This window comes from Corvus cornix, chromosome 20 (genome assembly GCF_000738735.6).
Source record: "Corvus cornix cornix isolate S_Up_H32 chromosome 20, ASM73873v5, whole genome shotgun sequence".
In the NCBI taxonomy this organism is placed as follows: domain Eukaryota; kingdom Metazoa; phylum Chordata; class Aves; order Passeriformes; family Corvidae; genus Corvus; species Corvus cornix.
In genome coordinates this window covers 1,955,152-1,976,358 of record NC_046349.1, presented here as the reverse complement: position 1 = coordinate 1,976,358, position 21,207 = coordinate 1,955,152, and the positions used below count along the sequence as shown (strand labels likewise).

Sequence of the window (21,207 nt, the reverse complement as noted above, 5' to 3'; positions counted from 1 at the left end):
CAGGCTGTATAAAGGGGGTTGAAACTGTCTTTGGCAATGGACATGGTTGGATATCATGCCTTTGGATATTGGGAAAAGGTTCTTCTCCCAGAGGGCACTGCCCAGGCTCCCCAGGGAATGGGCACGGCCCTGAGGCTGCCAGAGCTCCAGGAGCTCTCAGGGATGCCCAGGGTGGGGTTGTTGGGGTGTCTGTGCAGGGCCAGGAGCTGGACTGGATGATCCCTGTGGATCATCCCTCCCAGCTCAGGGATATTCCATGATCCTATCATTCCACCTCCTGACTCCCAGGGCATCAAAGTGGTAATCCCTTGAGTGTAACAGCCCTGGGATATTATCACCTTATGGAAAATGAGGGAATACAAAGGGCACTGCATGGGTCATGTAAAGTTTTGAAGATCTCAGGCAGACTCAGAGGAGCCAAGGGAACATTGCTGGTTTAATTGGTGGCTGGTTATAAATACTTGTAGTTCCACAGTGGGGTATTGGCATGGTTAGATTTGGTTAGGGAATAAAATGTGGGAACTGTAGGATTGAAATGCCCATGGCCTGGAGGAGCTGGCTGCTGCACTCAGAAGAGGTATGTAGGAAACCTGGGAACATTGACTTTATTCTATTAACTCTCTTTTAATCTTTTCTCTTCCTCGTTCTCCCTATTTCCCATTCTCCCCTCTTCAGCTGAGTTTGGCACTGCAGCTAGGATCACCCTCTAACTCCTGAAGGTAGGTCAGTTCCCTGATGCTGCCAGGGAAATCTGTAGGTGTCTGTGAGGTGCTGGCCCTTTTTCCAAATTAAGAAGCTCTCCTTGTCCATCTTTGACAACTTTTACCAATGCATGAGAAAAGGAGAGCTGCTCCCTTCTCCCTCTGTCTCCAGATCCAGAAATACCCTTTTTTCATGGAGGAACAGCCCCCCATCCTACCCACCCTTACCTTACCCTGCTTTTTACAAAGGTGTGGAGTGATAGGAAAAAGGGGAGAGGCTTTAAGCTTAAGGAGGTCAGGGATAGATGGGATATTGGGAGGGAATTCTTCCCTGTGAGGGTGGGGAGGCCCTGACACAGGGTGCCCAGAGAAGCTGTGGCTGCCCCTGGATCCCTGGCAGTGTCCAAGGCCAGGCTGGACGGGGCTTGGAGCAGCCTGGGACAGTGGAAGGTGTCCCTGCCCATGGCAGGGGGTGGAACAAGAGGAGCTTTAAGGCCTCTTCCAGCACAAACGCTTCAAGCATTCCATGGTAGAGCAGTTTGCAGCACTTTGGGAGGATTTGTTTCCCAACTGTCAAAGGAAACTTTTAAAGAAGCTGGAGACCTTTTTTGGGGGGTCAGTCAGTGACACAGTTTGAGATTCAAAGTGAGACTGCAACTTGAGCAAACTCCAGAACTGGAGAGGAAAACTCTGCTTTACTGCTAGACCTCAAAGAGGGGATCCTGCTCTATTTCTTGTGAAGATTGTTTGGAGACAGTAACTGACAGACAAGGATGTGTTCGGATCTGTTTGGATAATTTATCTTCCATTGTGAATTGTGGTTCTTTTGTGAAACACCCCAGGCCCCTCCAAGTGGTGATTGATTCAATCCATCTGCCTTCCCCTGGGAATGACATCTCTTCCCCTCTCTGTGGGCTCTCTGCAAACAAGGAGCTATAAATAAACACCAATATCTCTGTTTGCAGGGGGTGGAAAACTGCACTGGAGCTTTGCCTTTGTACTTGTAAATAAAAATGGGCAGGTAGGAGATGCTCCAAGCCAAAGCCAGGCAGAAATTGGGAGCGCACATAGATGCTGCTTTGTGGCACATGAAATCTGCAGAACTGTAAAATCAGGTGATACTATGTTGTAATTTGAGGGAAAAGTGTGTAAGGGGTGGAGAGTTTTTGATACGGACCCAGCCGAGTCTTTTAGTGAACTTTTTCTTTCTCATGCTCACAAGCAGAGTAGAAATGCTGGAGTTTGTAGTGCTGGGAGGTCAAGGTTTGATGGGCTGGCAGAAGTGATGCACTGGGAGGGGGTGGAGGAAGCTGCACTTGCCTTTCCTGGCTGTGGAAAGTCTGCTGAGACCCATCTGCAAGGAGATTTGGGGAAAAACCTTCTTGTAGGGTCCTGGTGCCTGGGTGGTGCCTCTGGTGCCCTGTGTGATGCAGGGAGGAATTAAGGGCTGGACATGGTGTAGCAGCATTCATTGGAGCTGCTGGAAAGCTGATGAGCAATGTAAAATTTGGCTGGATTTTGGCTCCAGGACTCTGTGGTGAAGGAATTCCCGTAGGTACAGCTCACAGGCACACTCGGTGTGGGAAGCGTGTCCAGAGATGGGAACAGAGCTGGGAAGGGGCTGGAGCCCCAGGAGTGGCTGAGGGAGCTGGGAAAGGGGCTCAGCCTGGAGAAAAGGAAGCTCAGGGGGGACCTTGTGGCTCTGCACAAGTCCCTGACAGGAGGGGGCAGCCGGGGGGGTCAGGCTCTGCTGCCAGGGAACAGGGACAGGAGGAGAGGGAACGGCCTCAGGCTGGGCCAGGGGAGGTTGAGATTGGATATTGGATATTTCCTTCCCTGAAAGGGTGGTCAGGCATTGGAACAGGGCAGTGGTGGAGTCCCCATCCCTGGAGGTGTTCAAAAAATGTCCTTGGGGATGTGGGTTAGGGGTGGGCTGGACAGTGCTGGGTTAATTAATGGTTGGACTCATGGATCTTAAAGGGCTTCTCCAACCTTAATGATTCCATGGTTCAGTGAGCCTGAAGGATGAGTCCATGGGGGTTGTCCTGCTCAGAGCCAGCTGCAGAGTCCCTGGTGCTCAGATAAGAGCTGTTCTGTCACTCTACAGGGCAGTTTTTCTAAGAGGAATGACCCCAGAAAATAGTCCCTGGGCTTTTCTCTACAGTGGTGCCATTTCTTCCTCCTGAGCATTTTTCCTCAGAGCTGTCTCCTTGGTGAGCTGTGATCCATAGATCAGGAGCTCCATCCTAGAGCCACATGTGGAGAGAAAATCCTTCACCATCTCTTACCGACATCGATGGAATCTCGACAGAAAACCCAGCCCCAGGAGGGGCTCTGCCAGCTGCTCTCTGCTGCCCTTTCCATCCTGCCTTCTAAACTCCCATCCAGGGAGGGATGTCCCAGCTCTGGCCACAGGGATCCAGCCGGTCTCAGCCCTTCCTGCACACTGGTGAGTGTCCTTGGACAGCCCTGCTTTGGGGCCAGCACAGCTCCTCAAATGTAAGGAGAAGTGTCCAGTGTCAGCACTGGAAACCATTCCTGAAAGGAGGACGGGAAGTGGAGATGGAGCTCCTGCCTCTGGCCCTTCCTGGGAGCCCCCTGCAGAGCTGGGGGGGAGCAGGGAGTGTCCTGAGGGCTGATCCCAAGGTCCCTCCACCCTGACAGCCTCTGCTGGGACTGGTGCTGCAGCAGCCCCAAGGGTGCATGAGGTCTGAGATCATGGAATCATGAATGGTTTTGGAAGGGACTTTAAAGCTCATCCTATCCCATCCCCTGCCATGGGCAGGGACACCTTCCACTGTCCCAGGCTGCTCTAAGCCCTGTCCAGCCTGGCCTTGGACACTTCCAGGGATCCAGGGGCAGCCCCAGCTTCTCTGGGCACCCTGTGCCAGGGCCTCAGCACCCTCCCAGGGAACAATTCCTTCCCAATATCCCATCCATCCCTGCCCTCTGGCAGTGGGAGGGCATTCCCTCTTGTCCTGGCACTCCATCCCTTGTCCCAAAAAAAGCTCTCTTGGAGCCCCTTTAGGCTCTGGAAGGGGCTCTAAGGCCTCCCTGGAGCCTTCTCCTCTCCAGGTGAACACTCCCAGCATTCCCAGCCTTTCCCAGAGCAGAGAAGCTGCAGCCCTTGGAGCATCTCCGTGGCCTCCTTGCCACTTGTTCTATCAGCTCCATTTTCTTCATGCCCTGGGGGCCCCAGGGCTGGAGGCAGCTCCGCAGGTGGGGTCCCACCTGAGCAGAGCAGAGGAGGAGAATCCCCTCCCTTGAGGTGACCGTGAGCTGCCATTGCCATTGCGACAGAAGTAGGGCACTGCTGCACCTCAGACCACTTCTGATGGGCTCAGTGAGTCCTTCTCACATGGGAACTTCCTCTCTCCCTCAGTGCCCGTGCTCTGCCTCACCTCATTTCACTATTTCCAGAGTGCCTGCAACAGTCCTGCAGTCCCTCGGGATGTTTGTCCTTCTTTGCCTTCATCTTCTGCATCCTCTGTGTGTGCTCCAGTGCCAGGGCTGCTGTGCTGGTGCAGAGCAGCTGTTCCCAAACTGGGATAACATCCCCCTGCATTCAGCTGACTTGCATTTCCTCCTTACCCTTGGTATTAATCCCAAACTTGCAGAATCACCAGGTATTAGGATTTGATAGAGACGCTGCTCTTTGTGTGGCGAGACAGCTGATGGAAGTCTTTGTACTGCAGGTGGTGAGCTGCCAATCCATCTAAAGCCAGGCTGTATTAGCACTCTGATATCAGAAATATCCCTCCTGATAGCAGGAAATCTGCTTGGGGAAGCAGAGTGCACTGCCTTTGTGCCTGGGCTTGTGTGTGTGCCCTGCCTCGCTGGTTCCATCCGAATCTGCCAAGTCTGGCACATCCAGAATGCCTCCCGTGGATCTGGATATTGCTGTGAAAGGAAAAGAGAGGACAGCATCCCATTTCCAAAAATGTCAGGCTGCAAGGGAGGAGGCAGGAGGAGGGCCGGGGCTGAGGGAGCTGTTTTGGGGTGTATTTGCAGGACTGGGGGCACTCAGGAAGTGACACCCACCCAACAGAGGTGCTCACTCCTTGTTCCTCCACCCTCTCCCATATTCTTCTTCCATGCTCATCCTCTCCCTTCCCTGGTGTGAGACAAGGCCATGACCCTGTGGTCATTGTAGGGTCCTGAGCCTCCCCATGGCTCAGGGATGCCATATCCAGATCCTTTGCCAGGGCTGTGAAAGGGATGCATGGATGTCTGAAGTGTGATTTGGGCTGGTAACTACACCACTGGTATTGAATACCAAAAACCTACCTTCTGTTGGGCCACTTCCATTTTTCAGTCCTAGGAATAATCAGAACAGTAGGCAGGAAACAAAACGCATCATTGATAAAATGAAACTCTTGGGGTTATGGTGGCAATAACGTTTGCAGGAAATCCTTTTCCCCTTTTCTTACTCTAATTCTCCACAGTGACCAGGCTGGTTTTCCCACCTGGTTCCAAAGAGCAAACACAGCTTAGTTCAAGGTAAATCCTGCTATCCCTCCAGGATCCATCATTCCCTTGCCCTGTCCCAGATCCATCACTTGTCTGGTGTTTCCAGCCAGGTGCTCAGCTGAGACAAAGGGCTGGGAAGGAGGGATGGGCTGCTCTAAAAACCCCAGCTGTGATGATGGAGCAGCATTCCATGTGGTGAGAGCGGTCTGGGCAGAGCAGGCAGTGGATAAATATGGAATATATTCTATGAAGTAACTTGGTGATTCCCAATTAATACCCTAATTGCCCCTTTTTTTAATTATTGACTCCAAAATTACCGAGCTGAGTTGCAAATGCTGCAGAATATAAAAAGGAAGAAAGGACTTTTTATTGATATTTTGGAATTACAAATTATGTTTGTTGTGAAAAAATGAGAAACCATCTGTTTAATTGGTCGTAGGATGCAATTTGTGAGCACTTAGGTAAGAAAAATACAGCTATCTAGGGGATCGTTAAAGATCCCTTTCCTCTGAGTCAGCAAAGCTCAGAGCTGGGGAGGAGACAGATCTATATTCCATAAAATTCAGAGTAACAAGGAGCTCTGTCCGAGGGATTGCTCTTGGCAGGGAGAGAGGTGCTGGCTTGGGTGGGATGGACAGACAGGAAGAGAAGGTTTGGGGGCTCAAAAAGAAAAAGAAGAGGGTCTCCTGGCTAAGGTGGCTTGATCCTATTTCATATTCCCTGCTGGAATGTGGGGCAAGCCCCCTGGGTCACAGGATGTTTCTGGCTGCAAACAGAAAAAAAAAAACCCCTGGGATTCTTCTAATGGCTTTTAGAGGACAGAGGGTAGATTTAGATGGGATTTTGGGAGAGAATTCATCCCTGTGAAGGTGGGCAGGCCCTGGCACAGGGTGCCCAGAGCAGCTGTGGCTGCCCCTGGATCCCTGGCAGTGTCCAAGGCCAGGTTGGACAGGGCTGGGAGGGAATGTGATGCCGGTGTCATTCCCACAAAGCCCTTGGAAAAACAGCACTGGGAGCTTGCTGTTGCAGGCAGATTCGTTAACAGCAGTAATTAGAAGTGAAGCCTGTACTGCAGGTGGCGGAAGCCTCTGGAGATTCAAGACCACATTCGGACTGAGAAAGGCTCTGCTCTCACTCACTGGATGAAGGACAGGATTTGGCACAGGATTTCTTTGTGGAGAAGGACATCGGGGCTGTCTGGTGCCATCATTTTCCGTCGTCAGGGGGGAGAAGGGAGATGCTGAGGGGGTGGATGGCACTGAACTGAGGGGATGTGGGGAAGCAGGCAGGGAGAGCCCAGGGAAAGGCGTGCAGGGATAGAGACCTGGATCTCGTGGCTGCTGTCCCCTCTGCAGGCTTTTCCTCCTTGTGTCTCCTCACCTAGAGCCTCCTGTGTGCCCTGTGGGTCTGGCAGCTCCTGCCTGCAGCTCCTGCCTGCCCTGCATCCCCCCTGGAAGCATCTCTGTGGCCTGCTAAATGTGATGGCAGATCAGGTGTCTGCCCCACATCCCTGCCCCACCTCGTCACCATCTCCTGTCCTGGTGCCAGTGAAGCTGATGCTGGCTTGGACACCCTCATGCTCACCAGGTGTAGGTCTTGTAGCACCAGGAGGGCAGACCTGTGCCACCCCAAGCTTTGCAGTCCCCCCAGGCTCTGTGCTGGTCCCCGGGCTCTGTGCTGGCCCCCGGGCTCTGAGCCTGCTGTGCTTTTAAGGGCTTGGAACTGCACAAGGAATGGTGGTGTTGGAGCAGGGCAAAATTATAGAATCTGGAATGGTTTGGGTTGGAAGGGACCTTAATGATTATCCCATTCCACCCCCTGCTGTGGGCAGGGACACCTTCCACTATCCCAGGTTGCTCCAAGCCCCATCCAAGCTGGCCTTGGACACTGCCAGGGATCCAGGGGCAGCCACACCTGCTGTGGGCACCCTGTAGGTTGCTCACCCTGTAGGAAAGGTCCAAGTTCCAGCCCTCCCTGTGTTCCTGTGCCATGGCCAGCATGGGAGAGGCCACCAGGCACTCTGCAAAGAGGTGATGGAAGGAGAGGTTGCTCCTGGTCTGCACTGGGATGCTGCTCTCACAGTGCTTTTCCTCACTGGAAAAGGTTTTGCAGCTTGGGGACCCGTTTCCCCCTTTGGACTCCCCATTTTCCTGCTCCTTCAGGCTATTCCTGCCTCTGTCTGGCTCAGAAACTTTGTCCCCCTGACCCTGCAGCCCACCCTCAGCCAGGGCTGTGCCACCCCCTCCAGTTTTTATCGCGCCACAGCTGGGCGGTGTTAAACCTTCACCGTCCCACTGCAGCACCTTGGAAACACCACCATTTACGGGAATTCCTCCCCCCAGGGCTGAGCTCGAGTTGAGGAGCAACTGTAAATCCCTCCTGTAGGTTTTTTTTTTCTTTTCTATTCGTTTTACCCAGATCTAATCAATGCTATAAAGGGCAAAGCAGCAGTTTTGTTTATTTATCACGGGGAGCAGCACAGCAAATAGTCCAGCACTTGGCAGTTTGCTGACCAATGCTCCCGATAATCAGCGTTCTTCAGGCTCTTTGCAGGGAAGTCCTGTGGAGTGGGGATACATCAATAATGCCATGATCACAGAATTTGATGGGAAGGCCACCTTTTGTAGATTTCATAGCTCTCCATAGCAATGACATCGGGGATTCTGTTCTACAGAAGACAAATGAAAAAGGTGAGTTTCAATTCAAGTTTTTTAGGTTAAAAATTCCTTTTTCAGTGCAAATTGACATAGAATCATAGAATCACAGAGTGGTTTGGGTTGATAGAGACCTCAAAGGTCATAGAATCGTGGAATATTTGGGTTGGAAAGGACCTAAAAGCTCATCCCATCCCACCCCCTGCCATGGGCAGGGACACCTTCCACTATCCCAGGGTGCTCCAAGCTGGCCCCGGACACTTCCAGGGATGGGGCAAATGTCATAGAAAGTTTTTTATTTTGGAGTTGTCATGCTTTTAGTAAGAAGAATGAAAGCTGTAACCTTTATTGAGAAACAGAAAATTGTAACTCTTGAGTTTTAATCTAAGAAGACGGGGCCACAGTTGATCCATTTCTCTGTAAGCTTTGTGATTTCATTGCACAAATTTCATGGCAAACTCTTTCCCCTCCCTTTCCAGCTGCTCTCCAGCACTGTCAGGGGGTAATTTTCTGATAGAAGAGAGAGGATTCCTTAGCAAAGCCCCACTCCCTGCTGCAGGTGCTGTGTCCCTCTCCCAGAGACCTGAGAATTCTGCTCCAGGGAATTCCAGGGAAGCCTCGTGCATCTCATTTGGCTGGATCTCTTTTCCCAGCACGTTCTGCTTCCTCAAGGGCAACATTTGCTTCCAAGCCCTGCCAGACCAGCGTGGGCTGCCGGAGATAAGGGTGACAAATTGGCACACGGGGAATAAACTTGGGTCCTTGAATGCCATATCCAGCCTTTCCTGGGGTGAAACACAACCAGGGCTCAGCACCTGGGCAGGTCACAGCTTACTAAATGTCCTCCTTAAGACGCTGAAAGCATTTGCCTTGGTTCCCTGACAGGGATGGTTCACCCTGTCCCCTCCATCCTCAGTGCCAGTCCCTGTCCCAAAAGCCTTGCTCCTCAACCACTCCCTATTTTCACCTCCCGATCAGCAGTAATTGCTTGATCTCTGGGATTGCTGAGCTGGAGTTTTCCCTGGACCCCAAACAGAAGTTTTCATGCTCTGTGGCAGGGCAGGATGCCCTGAGGAGCCTGATGTGGTGCCCAAATCCAGCAGGTGAGAGGAGCAGGGGCAGGGCTCACACCCCGCTCACCCCGCAGCCAGCGCATGCAAGGAGGACCCTGGATTGCAGCACGAGGGTCTCACCCCTGCAGCTCCCAGATCAGTGCCGTGGTTTGTGCAGCAGCTGCTGTCAGTAAAGTGTGTGGATGAGCCTCATTAGCGCTGCCTTACGAGTGCAGTTGAGTGTAATTGTTCGCTGTGCTTAAAAACCAGAACCAGGGGGAATTGCTGAAACACGGAATTTTAAAAGAAACATAAAGATTTAGTTAGAAGGTCAGCTGTGCTGAATTTAGTTAGAAGGGAGTTTAGGATTGGTTAGAATTAATTAAAAGTTAGTTAAGAAGAGCTGGACCTGAAATAAGCTTTAAGATGTAAGTAACTGATTGCTAAATAACTGATTACCTTCGCTTCTATGTTTGTTTAGCTGTGCTTAGGATGAGAAACAGAAACATTGATAAGTAGATCTAAAGAAATGTAGACAATTACCAATTTTCCCCGCCTGAGAACCTATTCAGAAGTCACGGAGAGGAACTGGAAGGTCACCAAAAGTAATTTGTATTGTGGAAACTCAGGAAGGCAGAAAGGTCAAATCGAGGAAGGCTATTTTTACTTCATCTTCGAGACCACTGACCCAATTCAGAGAGCACTCTACGCATGCTTAATGACATATAAGCTCATTTCCATACGAAGCGGAGAATAAGAGGTGTTAATGTTATAAATATGCATTTGTATTTTAGATATTCATAACTTCTGTGGATAAATAGACTCTGTATTGGCTTGTACCTTTGCACTGCCTGTCAGGGAGCTATCCCACGCAGCTGCCCGGTGCTGGAATAAACATACACTTTCTAACTCTAAACTGTTAGGGAGTCTTTGTCTGTCTCAGTTGGGTGTTGGTATTAGATCCATACCCATATTTTGGTAATTCACTGCCAGGATATATTCTCCGGGTGTGAAATGCAGGAAATAACAGAGCTGGGGGCTGGAGCTGGTGTTTAGAGCAGTGTACAGAAAGCAGAGCTGGGATTTAGGGGGGCAAATGAAGCATTTCACCTGGTGCTGCAGTTTGACACAGACAGGCAGGGTCTTCCAGCTGCTTCTGCCAAGGGTGTGGCTCAGAGCCCCATGGCAGAGGGGGTGGGCTGGGCATGGATTCCCAAATCTGAGCATCCCACAGCAAGCTGGCATCTCCCACGAGTGCAGTGTTAACCTGCTGCCTCTTACCAGTGGGAGGGATCCCTGGGGATGGATTTCCTTAAGAAGAAGCCTGGAGGGTCTGGGAGGTGTTGGGATCAGCCCATCACTGTCATTCCACCGCTGTTTGTGCCTCCTGGTGCTCGCTCCCAGTCCAGCCCAGCACGGAGCCTGGGAACCTGAGCGTGATTAAAGTGTCTCTTTCAGACAGAAATGCAGTTAAGATGTCAACAGTCAGACTCCCCTGCCCCCCTTGTCACTTGTGCCAGTGGTTAATCATCTCCCTGCTATAATTTGTGCCCTTTATCTCATTTGAATTGGTCGGCCTTCAGCTTGCAGCCATTATTCCTGTTGTGTCTTTACCCTTTTGATTAAAGAGCCCTTTGGTATCCGGTATTGTCTGCAGATGAAGGTTCTTGCACACAGTAATCACATCACCTTCCCATATCCCTTTTGATAAGCTAAACAGAACAGAGTCTTTAATTTTCTCTTTGTCACGCATTTTCTTCCACCCCTGAATCATCTGTGGGGCTGAATGCTGTACTCTCTAATTTTTTTTTTTTTAACCTGTGGAATTTAGATCTTGAATTGAGTGTCTCAGTTGTCAAATTGGAGGTGCAAAAGTCCGGCCAAGCCTGAGTTTAGAGACTGACCCATGCCCTGGACCTCACTCTCCTGTGGATGCTTGTCAAGCAGGAAGCCCCAAAGCCTGGGATTTAGGATCTCTGCTCTGGAGCCAGGCTGGGAGAGCTGGGGTGTTCACCTGGAGAAGAGAAGGCTCCGGGGAGAGCTTAGAGCCCCTTCCAGGGCCTAAAGGGGCTCCAGGAGAGTGAGTTTGGACAAGGGATGGAGGACAGGACACAGGGAATGCCCTCCCACTGCCAGAGGGCAGGGCTGGATGGGATCTTGGGAGGGTATCCTTCCCTGGGAGGGTGGGGAGGCCCTGGCACAGGGTGCCCAGAGCAGCTGTGGCTGCCCCTGGATCCCTGGAAGTGTCCAAGGCCAGGTTGGATGGGGCTTGGAGCAGCCTGGAATAGTGGAAGGTGTCCCTGCCCATGGCAGGGGTGGGATGGGATGAGCTTTAAGGTTCCTTGAACCCAAACCATTCTGGGATTCCTTCTGTGGTTTACCACACAAGACACCTAGCAGCCCTCGGAGCAGGAGTGTGACTCTGCACAGAGCAGTTCTCAGCAAGGTGTCTGACCTGGTGCCTCCCCAGATGCTCCAGATGGATCCCATTAACCCCTTCTGGGAAGGCAGCTCAGGGTCAGGCCAAAGGCAGGTGCACACAGGGTTCACGTGGGTCTGAAGTTCGTTTCTCCAAGCCTTGCTCCTGGTGCCTTCCTGGCATTACTCCCTTCACTGAGGACACCTCCAGCTCTGCTTGGCCATTTGGCTTTCTGATCCTCCTATCAGAACATGCAGAAGAGAAAAAGAGACACCTAAAGGGACTCAGTTTTGTGAAACTTTGCTGGAATTCCCAGCACAGCTGTTGGCTGCTTCCTGGCTCCCCCAGCTTGGTCCGTACAGGTGAAGAACCCGGGGAAGTGAACTGCAGGAGGCAGCTCTCCCTATAGCAGATGGAAATCTGGGATACCCTCTTGAAATCAGACAAGCTGAAGTCATTGAGGATCAAGCCCCGTAATCAATATTCCTGTCACTGTCTCGGAGCCATTCCAGCAATGGTGCATCCTCATTTCCTTGCAGCAAACCTTGCAGTCGACCCAAAGAGGGGTTATATTTGCATAGTCCTCACTTTCTTTTATCGCTCTCTCATGTTTTTGAAAGCTTGGATATCTGAAGCACTTAGCTCTGCGTTGAGTGTCTCATTAAATTGCAGAACCCTGCTTTTCTAGGCTCTGTTAATTAAGCACTTGATTGAAAGTCTAAATCTGAAGGCTTGGGTATTGACTCCAGCTTTGCTAACCTGAGGTGATCTGTTCAGTGTAGTTACAGCTTGCCCAGCCAGTTTCTGAATGTCCTTCCCCCTGCTCTCCCCAGGCATCCCAGATTGCTGCAAACCCTGGTGTTTCCACTGCGTTGGCTGGAAAGTCTCTAAGATTTATTTTAGCTGTTGAGCTCTGCTGTCACTGGAGTTTGCTGCTGCAGTTGTTGGTTAATAAAGACTGCCTGGCCATTTAGCAGGCAGCTGTTAATGACCACCAAGGATTTTGGCCTGGATGCTCGAGCAGCCTGTCAGTTTTGTTGCTTTATTCTTAAATTTTATAGACTATTTCATGTATTTGCGTAACCAGCAGCCTCCCTCCAGATGCCAACGTGTTTTTCATGTCAGCAGTTTGAACTTCAGTATTTTCATCTGTCTGGCATGGGGGTGTTCAGGGCCAGTCTCCCCAGGGACACGCAGCTTTCCAGGTGGGAGTCAGGCACCTGCTGACCCTGACCCTGTAGATCCCACATGGGCAGTTCTGGGGTGTGGAGCAAGGACACTTCAGCCAAAATACAACAACCTGGCTGCCTTGTGCTGCTCCTCCACCCCGTGCTGCTTCTCCATCAGCTCCTGAGGGAAACCAGCAAGGGAGGGGAGCAGATGGAGGGGAGAGCAAAGGACAGGAGGTCTGAGAGGTTTGTGCTCTATGCTGAGCCTGCCCTGCGGGAAGGAGGCAAAGGAATGTTCCCAAAATGAGCTGTCCCAGGACAGACAGGAGCTGGATTAGAAGAGGATGGCACAGAACTCCCAGTCTGGGCAGTGGGAGACCTCCAAGGCAGTGAGTCAGGGAGATCTTTGCAGGTGGGTCACTCGTTTGGGTTTGTGCCCTGTTTCTGTCAGCCCCGGGCCAGCAGCACACAAGACACCACTGGGGCCGAATCCCTGAGGAAATGCTGGTGCCACTGCATTGACTCTCCAGCTTTCTGCTTCCCAGGGCTGCTCAAATCAAGTGTGATTTGTAGCTCAGGCTGTACTGCTCACCCTGCTGGGCACCACTTGCTGCTAACCCTGTCTCACCCTCTCTTTTGAAAGGAATGAATTTCTGGGGTTTGTTTTTCTACACTCTCCTTGTCTGCCTCGTAATTCCTTACTTTAAATTGCCTCCTGCAACTGGTTTGTTCCAGCTGCTCCAATATCTGCTCTGGGTCCTGCATCTCCTACCTCTCATCCCAGGATGCTTTTCCTTCTTGCTCTTCTTCCCTCCCCAAATGGCACCAGACGGGCCCTCCTTGGGGTGCCCATTGCATCCCTGCAGAGGGGGCACTCGGGGTAGACTGCCATTTAATTGAATTTTCTTCTGAAGCTGTAAGTGGGATAATCCTAAAGCTTAGCTTTGCCTCTGAGTCATAGCCTTTGTGATCTGGGAAAGGTTTTCTTTATTAGTTTCTTGGTCTAATCAGCATCTCTGGTTGCTGTCTTTGCTCCTGAGGAGTATTTCTGACTTGCTTGGAGGTGGAGGATTGTTGAGAGCACACAGCTCCACTCAGAGCTCCCTGTCCGTGTGTGTGCATAGGCAGGGAGGCTCAAGAGTGGATTTGGAGGGGAACAGCGTTCCTGCTCCATGCCAAAGGAGCCCTTTTATTGTCTGAAGGAAACAGACACTTGCTGTCCTTCTCCACCCAGTCCCAGAATTCAGAACTCATTTAAAGGGACAGTGTGCAAGTGTGTTACAAGGTACAAATCTGCACAGAAAGGTGGCCAAAATGGAAAAGGAAGCACAGGGCAGCAGTGAGTGCCACAAGCAGTTCATGCATTAGCAGGGGCTGGGGACAGCTGCCTGGGCTCTGTTTGTAGATGGCCCTGCAGAGGTTAAACACCTGCCCGCGTCTCCTGGGGCTGTGGCTGAGCCCAGAGCTGGATGCAGATCCCGCTGTGCCAGCTGGGATGGCTGTGGGGCGGTGATGCAGGACCCCCAGGGGCTGGTTTGGGATGGCACAGTGTTAATTTTCCTCGCAGGAGCTGGTTTGGGTTTGTGCTGGAAGCAGTGCAGGTCTTACAGGGATGTTGCAGTCACACCTGAGCAGGGCTGGCTCAGAGGTGAGGTCTGCTCTGCTCCTTGCCCCACCAGTGGAGCAGCTGGGGGGAACAAGGAGTTGGAAGGGGACAGCTGAGCCCCATTGTCCCCAAGGATATTCCAGGCCACGGGGGATTGTGCTCAGCATGTAAAGCTGGGGGAAGAAGGAAGGAGGTGATGTTTGGAGCGATGGTGCTTGTCTTCCCAAGTCACTCTTAGGGGTGAAGGGGCCCAGAGATGCTCTGGAGGTGTCCAAGGCCAGGTTGGGTGGGGCTTGGAGAATCCTGGTCTAGTGGGAGGTGTCCCTGCCTATGGCAGGGCGTGGAACAAGATGAGCTTTAAGGTCCTGTGGATACAAAAATGCTGCTAGCAAGGATTTTCTTGCTGTTTTCTAAGTCCGTGAGAGACTTTTCTCTCTCACAGAAGAGGTGGCAGAGCTCTGGAAACAACCAAACACCTGCGACCTTGCCGAGCTTTGTTTATGGTACAGTAGGAAAATATTTTGACAATGGATGTTTTAGGATTTTAGCCAATCACCCCCAAGGGGTGGCTGATCCTTGTCCAATTCGACTATGAAGAAAAAAGTCTATAAAAGAGTTTGTAAAGTAATTAAATAAATCAATCTTGCTGCACAATTCCTGCCTGCTGGATCTTCTCCCTATGGCTACGGGACATGGTGATATTTTACGGTGTTAATAAGGTCCTTTTCAGCCAAACCATTCCATGAATCTGTAATGATCCTGAAACCTGCCTGCCCATGGGAAGTGTGGAATGGATTCCTGGTTTTGCACAGCTTTTGCTTTCCCTATTAAACTGTCTTTATCCCAACACACTTTCCTCATTTTTACCTTTCCAATTCCCTCTAACATCCCACCCAGGGGAAGCAAGGCAGCAGCTGTGTGGGGCCAAGTTGCCAGCTGGGGTTAAACCACAGCAAGGTGAAGTGGCGCAGAAAGTGGCTTGGGATGAGCAGAGAACTGGGAGGCAGATGAATTCAGAGCAGCCACATTTGGGGAAACGCGGTGTTATTGATGTGCAGAGCTTGGCTTCCAGTTCAGTGCTGACCACCCGCAGCCACAGTGTGTTCAAACAGGCAGCAGCCAAACCCCCTCCAAACCAGCTGCTGGTAAAAAACCCTAGGGAAATCCTGGTGGAAACATGCAGGAGGAAGTTGCCATCTTGTGGAAGCTGGGAGTTTCCAGTGCTGCTGCTTTGGGATGTTTCTGAGTTTCCATGGCTTGATTTTCAAGGCCAGGTTGGACAGGGCTTGGAGCAACCTGGTCTGGTGGAAGGTGTCCCTGCCCATGACAGCAAGATAGAACAAAACAATCTTCAAGGTCCCTTCCAACCTGACTGATTCTATGCTTTTTGGGGAAATATGGGGGTTTTTTGAGGCAGGGTTAGTTGAAGCTCTCAGCAAAGCCCGTGTTTTTGGGGCAGTCCCGGCAGGGCTGGCAGCAGTGCTGATGGTGGGTCATTAGCAGGTCACCACCATAGCTGGAATCTCTAAAGCTCTGCAGGCTGAGGGAAAAATAAATTGTCATTTTGGTCATTACAGGCACGTAGCTGTGCAGCCAGGTCTGGCTGTGGAGGATTTTAGGGGGTTGATTCATACGAGGAGGGCTGGGACAGAGAGAGCTGGGGGTTGTTGGTGGATTGGGATAATCCCCCTTTGCCATCCTGGCTGCTGGGCAAATTCAGCACCTCCAAATTGGGCAGGAACCCATTGTTCCACATGGCAGTGTCTTTCCTTTGTCCTTTGCATAGCTCCAGGTGAGGTTTGCTTGGATCTGGAGGTGGTTCTGCCCAGCTGGACCTGCTCCCTGGTATCCAGGAGCTCCTCCTGGGAGGCAGCAGCTCAAGGACCAGCTCTCTGCAGGTGTGTGCCAGTCCTTTGGGGGCATCCAAAATCAGTGGGAAAGCCTGAGTCACACAGTCTTGTCCCTCCTTTGAGGAAGCACAATCATTCCATTTTTCCCTTTTTGACTGAAAAGATAAGATAAGGTTGATTCCTTTTTCAGTTCCACCTCAGCTCAGCGTGGTGGGCAGGGGAGGACGCTCGCTGCAGGCGACACTGATCTCCTCCTTCCTGCCTTAAGACCACAGCTCTCAGCTTTTTGGAATATCAGTTGTAAACTGAGGACGACATTCAATAAAGGCTACATTTCTCCCTTCTGCCTTCCCCATCAGAAGAATTTAATCCAAATCCCTCTGTATTCTGCACAGAGCCCCTGGCTTTATATTTTATACCGGGGAGCTGGTCCAGCAAAACACTTAAGCTGGAGGGGTGTCCTGTTGCATCTAATTAGGCTGCTCTTGGGCTCAGATTTAAACAAATAATTAACTGAGTGCCTGGACCAGCACCAGAGTACTGAGCACTCCCACAACTGCCCCTTCTTCTTGTTGTGGAGCAGAGGATTTCACATGGATGGACCCTGGTGACCAGGGACAGCACCCAGGGGAGGGTCAGGCTGGGTATCAGAGAAAGAAAGGTTCTTCCCCCAGAGGGTGCTGGGCACTGCCCAGGCTCCCCAGGGAATGGGCACGGCCCCGAGGCTGCCAGAGCTCCAGGAGCGTTTGGACAGCGCTGCCAGGGATGCCCAGGGTGGGGTTGTTGGGGTGTCTGTGCAGGGGTAGGGGTTGGACTGGGTGATCCCTGTGGGTCCCTTCCTGCTCAGGATATTCCGTGGTTTTTCTGTGATTCCCTTCTGCAGCTGTGCTGGCTCATAGAGAATTCCTTGAGAGCCCCTCCACTTCTTGGGCTTCAACCTTCACCCCAAGGGCAAACCTGTCCTTGTGGGGGCAAAGACAAAGCTGCCTTGAATGGAATATCAAGAAAATCAGAAATTTGGGAATTCACTCCCCCAAGGAGAGGTTTGGACCAAACATCACTTAAGCCCATGTCTTTCTTTCTTGTTGAGTCTAGGGCTGTGTTTCATTGTGGAAGCTGCAGGAGGTGACATGCTGGGAAGTTTTGAGGAATGGATGTCCTGATTTTTAGAGCATCCTACTGGGCAAGGAGTTGGTTTAGCAAACTGATGCTGTGTCGCTTTGGATCCGATGTGTTCTGTGCCAGAACAGCACCTGGACTTGCAGATGGTGAAATCAAAAACCATGTCTGTGGTCTAGAAACTGCAGTCTGGAGCCCAGGTCCCTGAAAAAGCTCCATGCCAGCAGTTCCCAGGCTTTTCCTGCCTCTCTGGATGACAGTCCAAGGAGGAGCAGCAGGAAGGGGAGGTCAGGGAGTGGTGTGGGTGAGGGCAGAGTGAAGAGGGCAGCAGTCACTTCTGCCAGCTTCCCTGCCGTGTTTCAGGGAATCCCAGAATGGTCTGGGTTGGAAGGACATGAAAGCCCATCTCATTCCACATCCCTGCCATGGACAGGGACACCTTTCAGTCTTCCAGGTTGCTCCAAGCCCTATCAAGCCTGTCCTTGAGCACTTCCAGGGATGGGAATGTTTCTCAACTGTTTCTTCACTTCCTCTGTGAAATTATTGGATATATTCAGTGTTACCCTGCACACACTGTCCCCTGCCCACAGAGACAGCTGGGATGGATCTTTGGTTTGCCCTGGGCCGGCAGTTTGGATGTTTCTGTGGTTGGTGGTGTCAGCAGCAGTTGTCATGTTTCTCTAAGAGGTTTGGAAGATGACTTCCAACTGGAATTTTGGGGAGCTGATGGCTGTCACAGCAGCCACCCAAGAGCAGCTTGGATCCTGTCCATGGCCACCTTTTCCAGTTACCCTTACTGGGATCATTTGGCTGACATGGTGTCTGAAATCATGGGCATGTTCTCTGTGCTTTGGGCCAGTGCTGTCCCATGTCACGCTGCAGAAGGCACTGTGGTGAGCTGTGTAGATATTCCAGGAAGGATCCCAAATAAAGAGGAAGAGCTCCTTGTATCCAGACTATACTGAACATCTCTGCTTGCAAAAATCCCTGGATAGTTTGCCAAGTCATGGGGAAGTGTTCACTGTGCAGGACATTTATCTTTTTCTTTTGTGAGTAACAGCACCAAAATCTGTGTTATCAGCCAGAAAGGGAAAGCTGCTCCCCAGAGCTCTCAGCTGGGGCATTCAGCCTCTTATCTGAGTAAGCGAAATCCCAGATATCCAAACACAAGCAGGGTCAGGCAGCCTGGGAAGTGTCTGGGAAATGCAGAGCAAAAGCCTCTTTGCACTCCCAATAAATTGGTCCCATAGGAATTTTGCTTTGAAATTCTAATTGACCCAGGGAAGAAAATTATTTCATGGACTTTGAACTCATTAAAAAACTCCATCATTCATCCATAGTTTATTCCTGACACTTAATCAAAAGCAACGTAATGATCTTTCTAACAAACGTGATGTGATGGTGGTGGGAACGTGTTTACTCCCAAGTACACAGCACGCTGGAGGAGTGGAAGGTGCTTATTAGCTTCTTTATTACAGTTACCAAGCGCCTCTCAGGAATTTCAGAAGTTTCCAGAGTTAGGAGCAATTGTTTCAGCACCTTTTAATCGCAGATTTTGGTGAATTTGGGGAATTCCATCTCCTGTGGAATTTCATGTCTTTAAAACCTTTTATGAAAATGAAAAAGAAAACAAAGCGGCAAACCCCTGATTAAGAAAATTCAGAAGATATTTTTAAAAATCAAACTCGAGTGACCATTTTCAATCAAACTTGGTGTGCACAGATGTTAAATTACAGGACATTCACAGCACACCAGCAAACCCCCCCAGAGGTGTCAGACAGCACCTGTGTTCAAGGAAGCATTTTCTGATGTAACACCCTGAATCCTCACCATCTTCAGAGAGAGAGAAGATGGTTTCACTCAGGAGGGTCTTCAGTGAGGTAGAATTTGGGGGAAGAAATCACATTTCCTACTCAGACTTGGCAGACTTCCAAGAGCTTGTTTTTAAGTGCCTTCTAAGTGGGGGGTTCTCTTCTGGCATAAGTTATGTCAGGCTTAGCCAAGGTCGTGGTTGTGGATGGCCTGAATTCTGCAGAGCCCTGGATTTTGGAGAAGTGTAATTCCTCCAGTCAAACTCCCAGGATGTGTTTCACCCCAAATCACGATCATCTGCTAACCTGAGATCACAAGATGTTCTGGAGAAGGTGCTTAAAATACAGACCTGTGGTTTCCACTCATCCTGACAATCAAATCCTTTGGGAGTTTGGAAGTTTGTAAATCCTACCACTTCTGTAGAAATTTCTTACTGAGCATTGTCACCTGGCAGTGTTTCCCACAGGGGGAATAAAACCAAGTCAAGTCATCCTAGTGTTTCCTAAGGGACTAATCCTGCTGCACTGAAGTTAATTATTACTTATAGTTAATTGTCTTCTGTAAAAGCAGGGCAGAACCTGGAGTTCCACGAGCAGCTGGTGCTGCTGCAGCTCGTGCAGGGCAGCTTTTGGTGTCAGTTCATGGACTTCCCCACAGAATTGTGCCAATTTTCAGCACGAGCTGAGCTCTTTCTGGGTGTGGGTGGCTGTACACAAGTATGGAACGTGAGTGTCTGGGGGTAGGAAGAGGCTCAGCCCTCACACCCTGCCAGGCACCAGAGAGTCTGGGCAGGAGATGTCTGGCTGTGCACTAGTTTGAAAACAAACCAGTGGGAGATCCCAAGTCAGAACTACAATTTAAGAGGAAAATTTAAAATAAAGGCAGAAAACATTGGCTTAAACTGCCAGAGTCAGGACACAGCCTGGCACCTGCCGGGCAGGGCGTGGGAGCAGCCCCATTAAATGGTGGCTGCAGCCCTGCTGAAGTGATGGATGTGGCTCTGCTGAAGCCGTGATCCTGTAGAAGGGTCTGGTGTTCCCCTGCAGGTCCAGTGCTGCTTATGGAGCTCTTGTCCTCCGGGAAGCCAGGAGGTCAGGGCTGCCTGTGCTGTTCCAAACCTCAGCTTACAGCCAGGCAGGAACGCTCGGTTCCTCCCCCTGGGCGGAGCATCTCCCAGTGGGATGATGTAACTTGATGGGCCATGCAGTGAGGCTTGGTGGCCCATTAGCAGAAGATATGGCCCGGAGGGAGTTATCAGGGATGTGTCATGGAAGAGATAAAGAACCCTGCCCCAGCTGGTTTCAACAGCTGGTGATAGAATGCTCGGTTTTGGTTACATCTTACACTGCAACCTGAGACAGGCTGAGACCTGGCTTTTCTCATGTGCTGGGCTGGAAGGTTTTCTGTAACTGCATTGTTCAGAAGCTCCCACTCCTTGTACCTTCTCTGATGTCTAAAAAGGGTTGTGCTCCTGTCAGAGTCTTACCCCAGAGGCTCTTTAAGGCCCTCCTAGAGGGGTTCTCTTCCCAGACACTCATTGGTATGGAACGTGTTGGAATTCCCACCTGAGATGCAGTAGCATGAGCAGCTCTCAGGTTTGCCAGGAGCAGATTTGGAATACACACACTGTCCCAGTGTCATCCTTCTGTCCTGGGATGATGTTCTTGGCCAAGGATGTCAAGGACAACAAGAAGGGCTTTTTCAAATACATTAATAATAGAAGGAAGAGTAGCGATGAGAAGAAAGGAGGTGGTTCCTGGAAACCCACCCAGACCCCAGAGAGGCTCCCAGCACCTGGTGACCCTCCAGTGCAGGTGTGGGGTCACAGCCACACCTTCCTGGGCACGGCAGAAGGCCTCATCTCTGTTCCCTCAGCTGTGCCAGGACTCGCTCAGCAGCACCTTGCACACCAGTGGGAGACAGCCCCAAATCCCCTCGAGATCCCCACCCTGTGTCACCACGGCTGTCGAGGTGGGGGAGCAGCCAGTGCAGCCCCAGAGGGCCCCTGTGTCCAAAGGAGGGACACAAGGATGGAGAAGGGCCTGGAGGGGAAACCCTGTGAGGAGGGCACTTGGTCTGTTCAGCTGGAGGAGACTGAGGGGTCCCAGTCTGCAACTTCCGTGTGAGGAAGAGGAGGGACAGGCACTGATCTCTGCTCCCTCTGACAAGGACAGGATGCAGGGACCAGCTGGAGCTGTGCCAGGGGAGGGTCAGGCTGGATATCAGGGAAAGAAAGGTTCTTCCCCCAGAGGGTGCTGGGCACTGCCCAGGCTCCCCAGGGAATGGGCACGGCCCCGAGGCTGCCAGAGCTCCAGGAGCGTTTGGACAGCGCTGCCAGGGATGCCCAGGTGGGAT

The 21,207-nt window shown here is 51.2% G+C and overlaps 1 protein-coding gene across 3 annotated transcripts in view; it reads left to right on the top strand.

Moving 5' to 3' along the window:
* The window catches only part of RALY (RALY heterogeneous nuclear ribonucleoprotein), a 117,618-nt gene that overhangs the window by 50,439 nt on the left and 45,972 nt on the right, over positions 1-21,207 (top strand). The window contains exon 1 of one of the 3 annotated variants that reach the window (XM_039563428.1): positions 2,909-3,150. The exons of the other annotated variants lie outside the window; for them this stretch is intronic. Coding sequence (XP_039419362.1) covers positions 2,998-3,150 — 153 coding nt within the window. The 5' untranslated portion in view covers positions 2,909-2,997. Of the gene's footprint in view, positions 1-2,908; positions 3,151-21,207 lie in introns of those variants that run through there. 3 annotated transcript variants of the gene reach the window in all.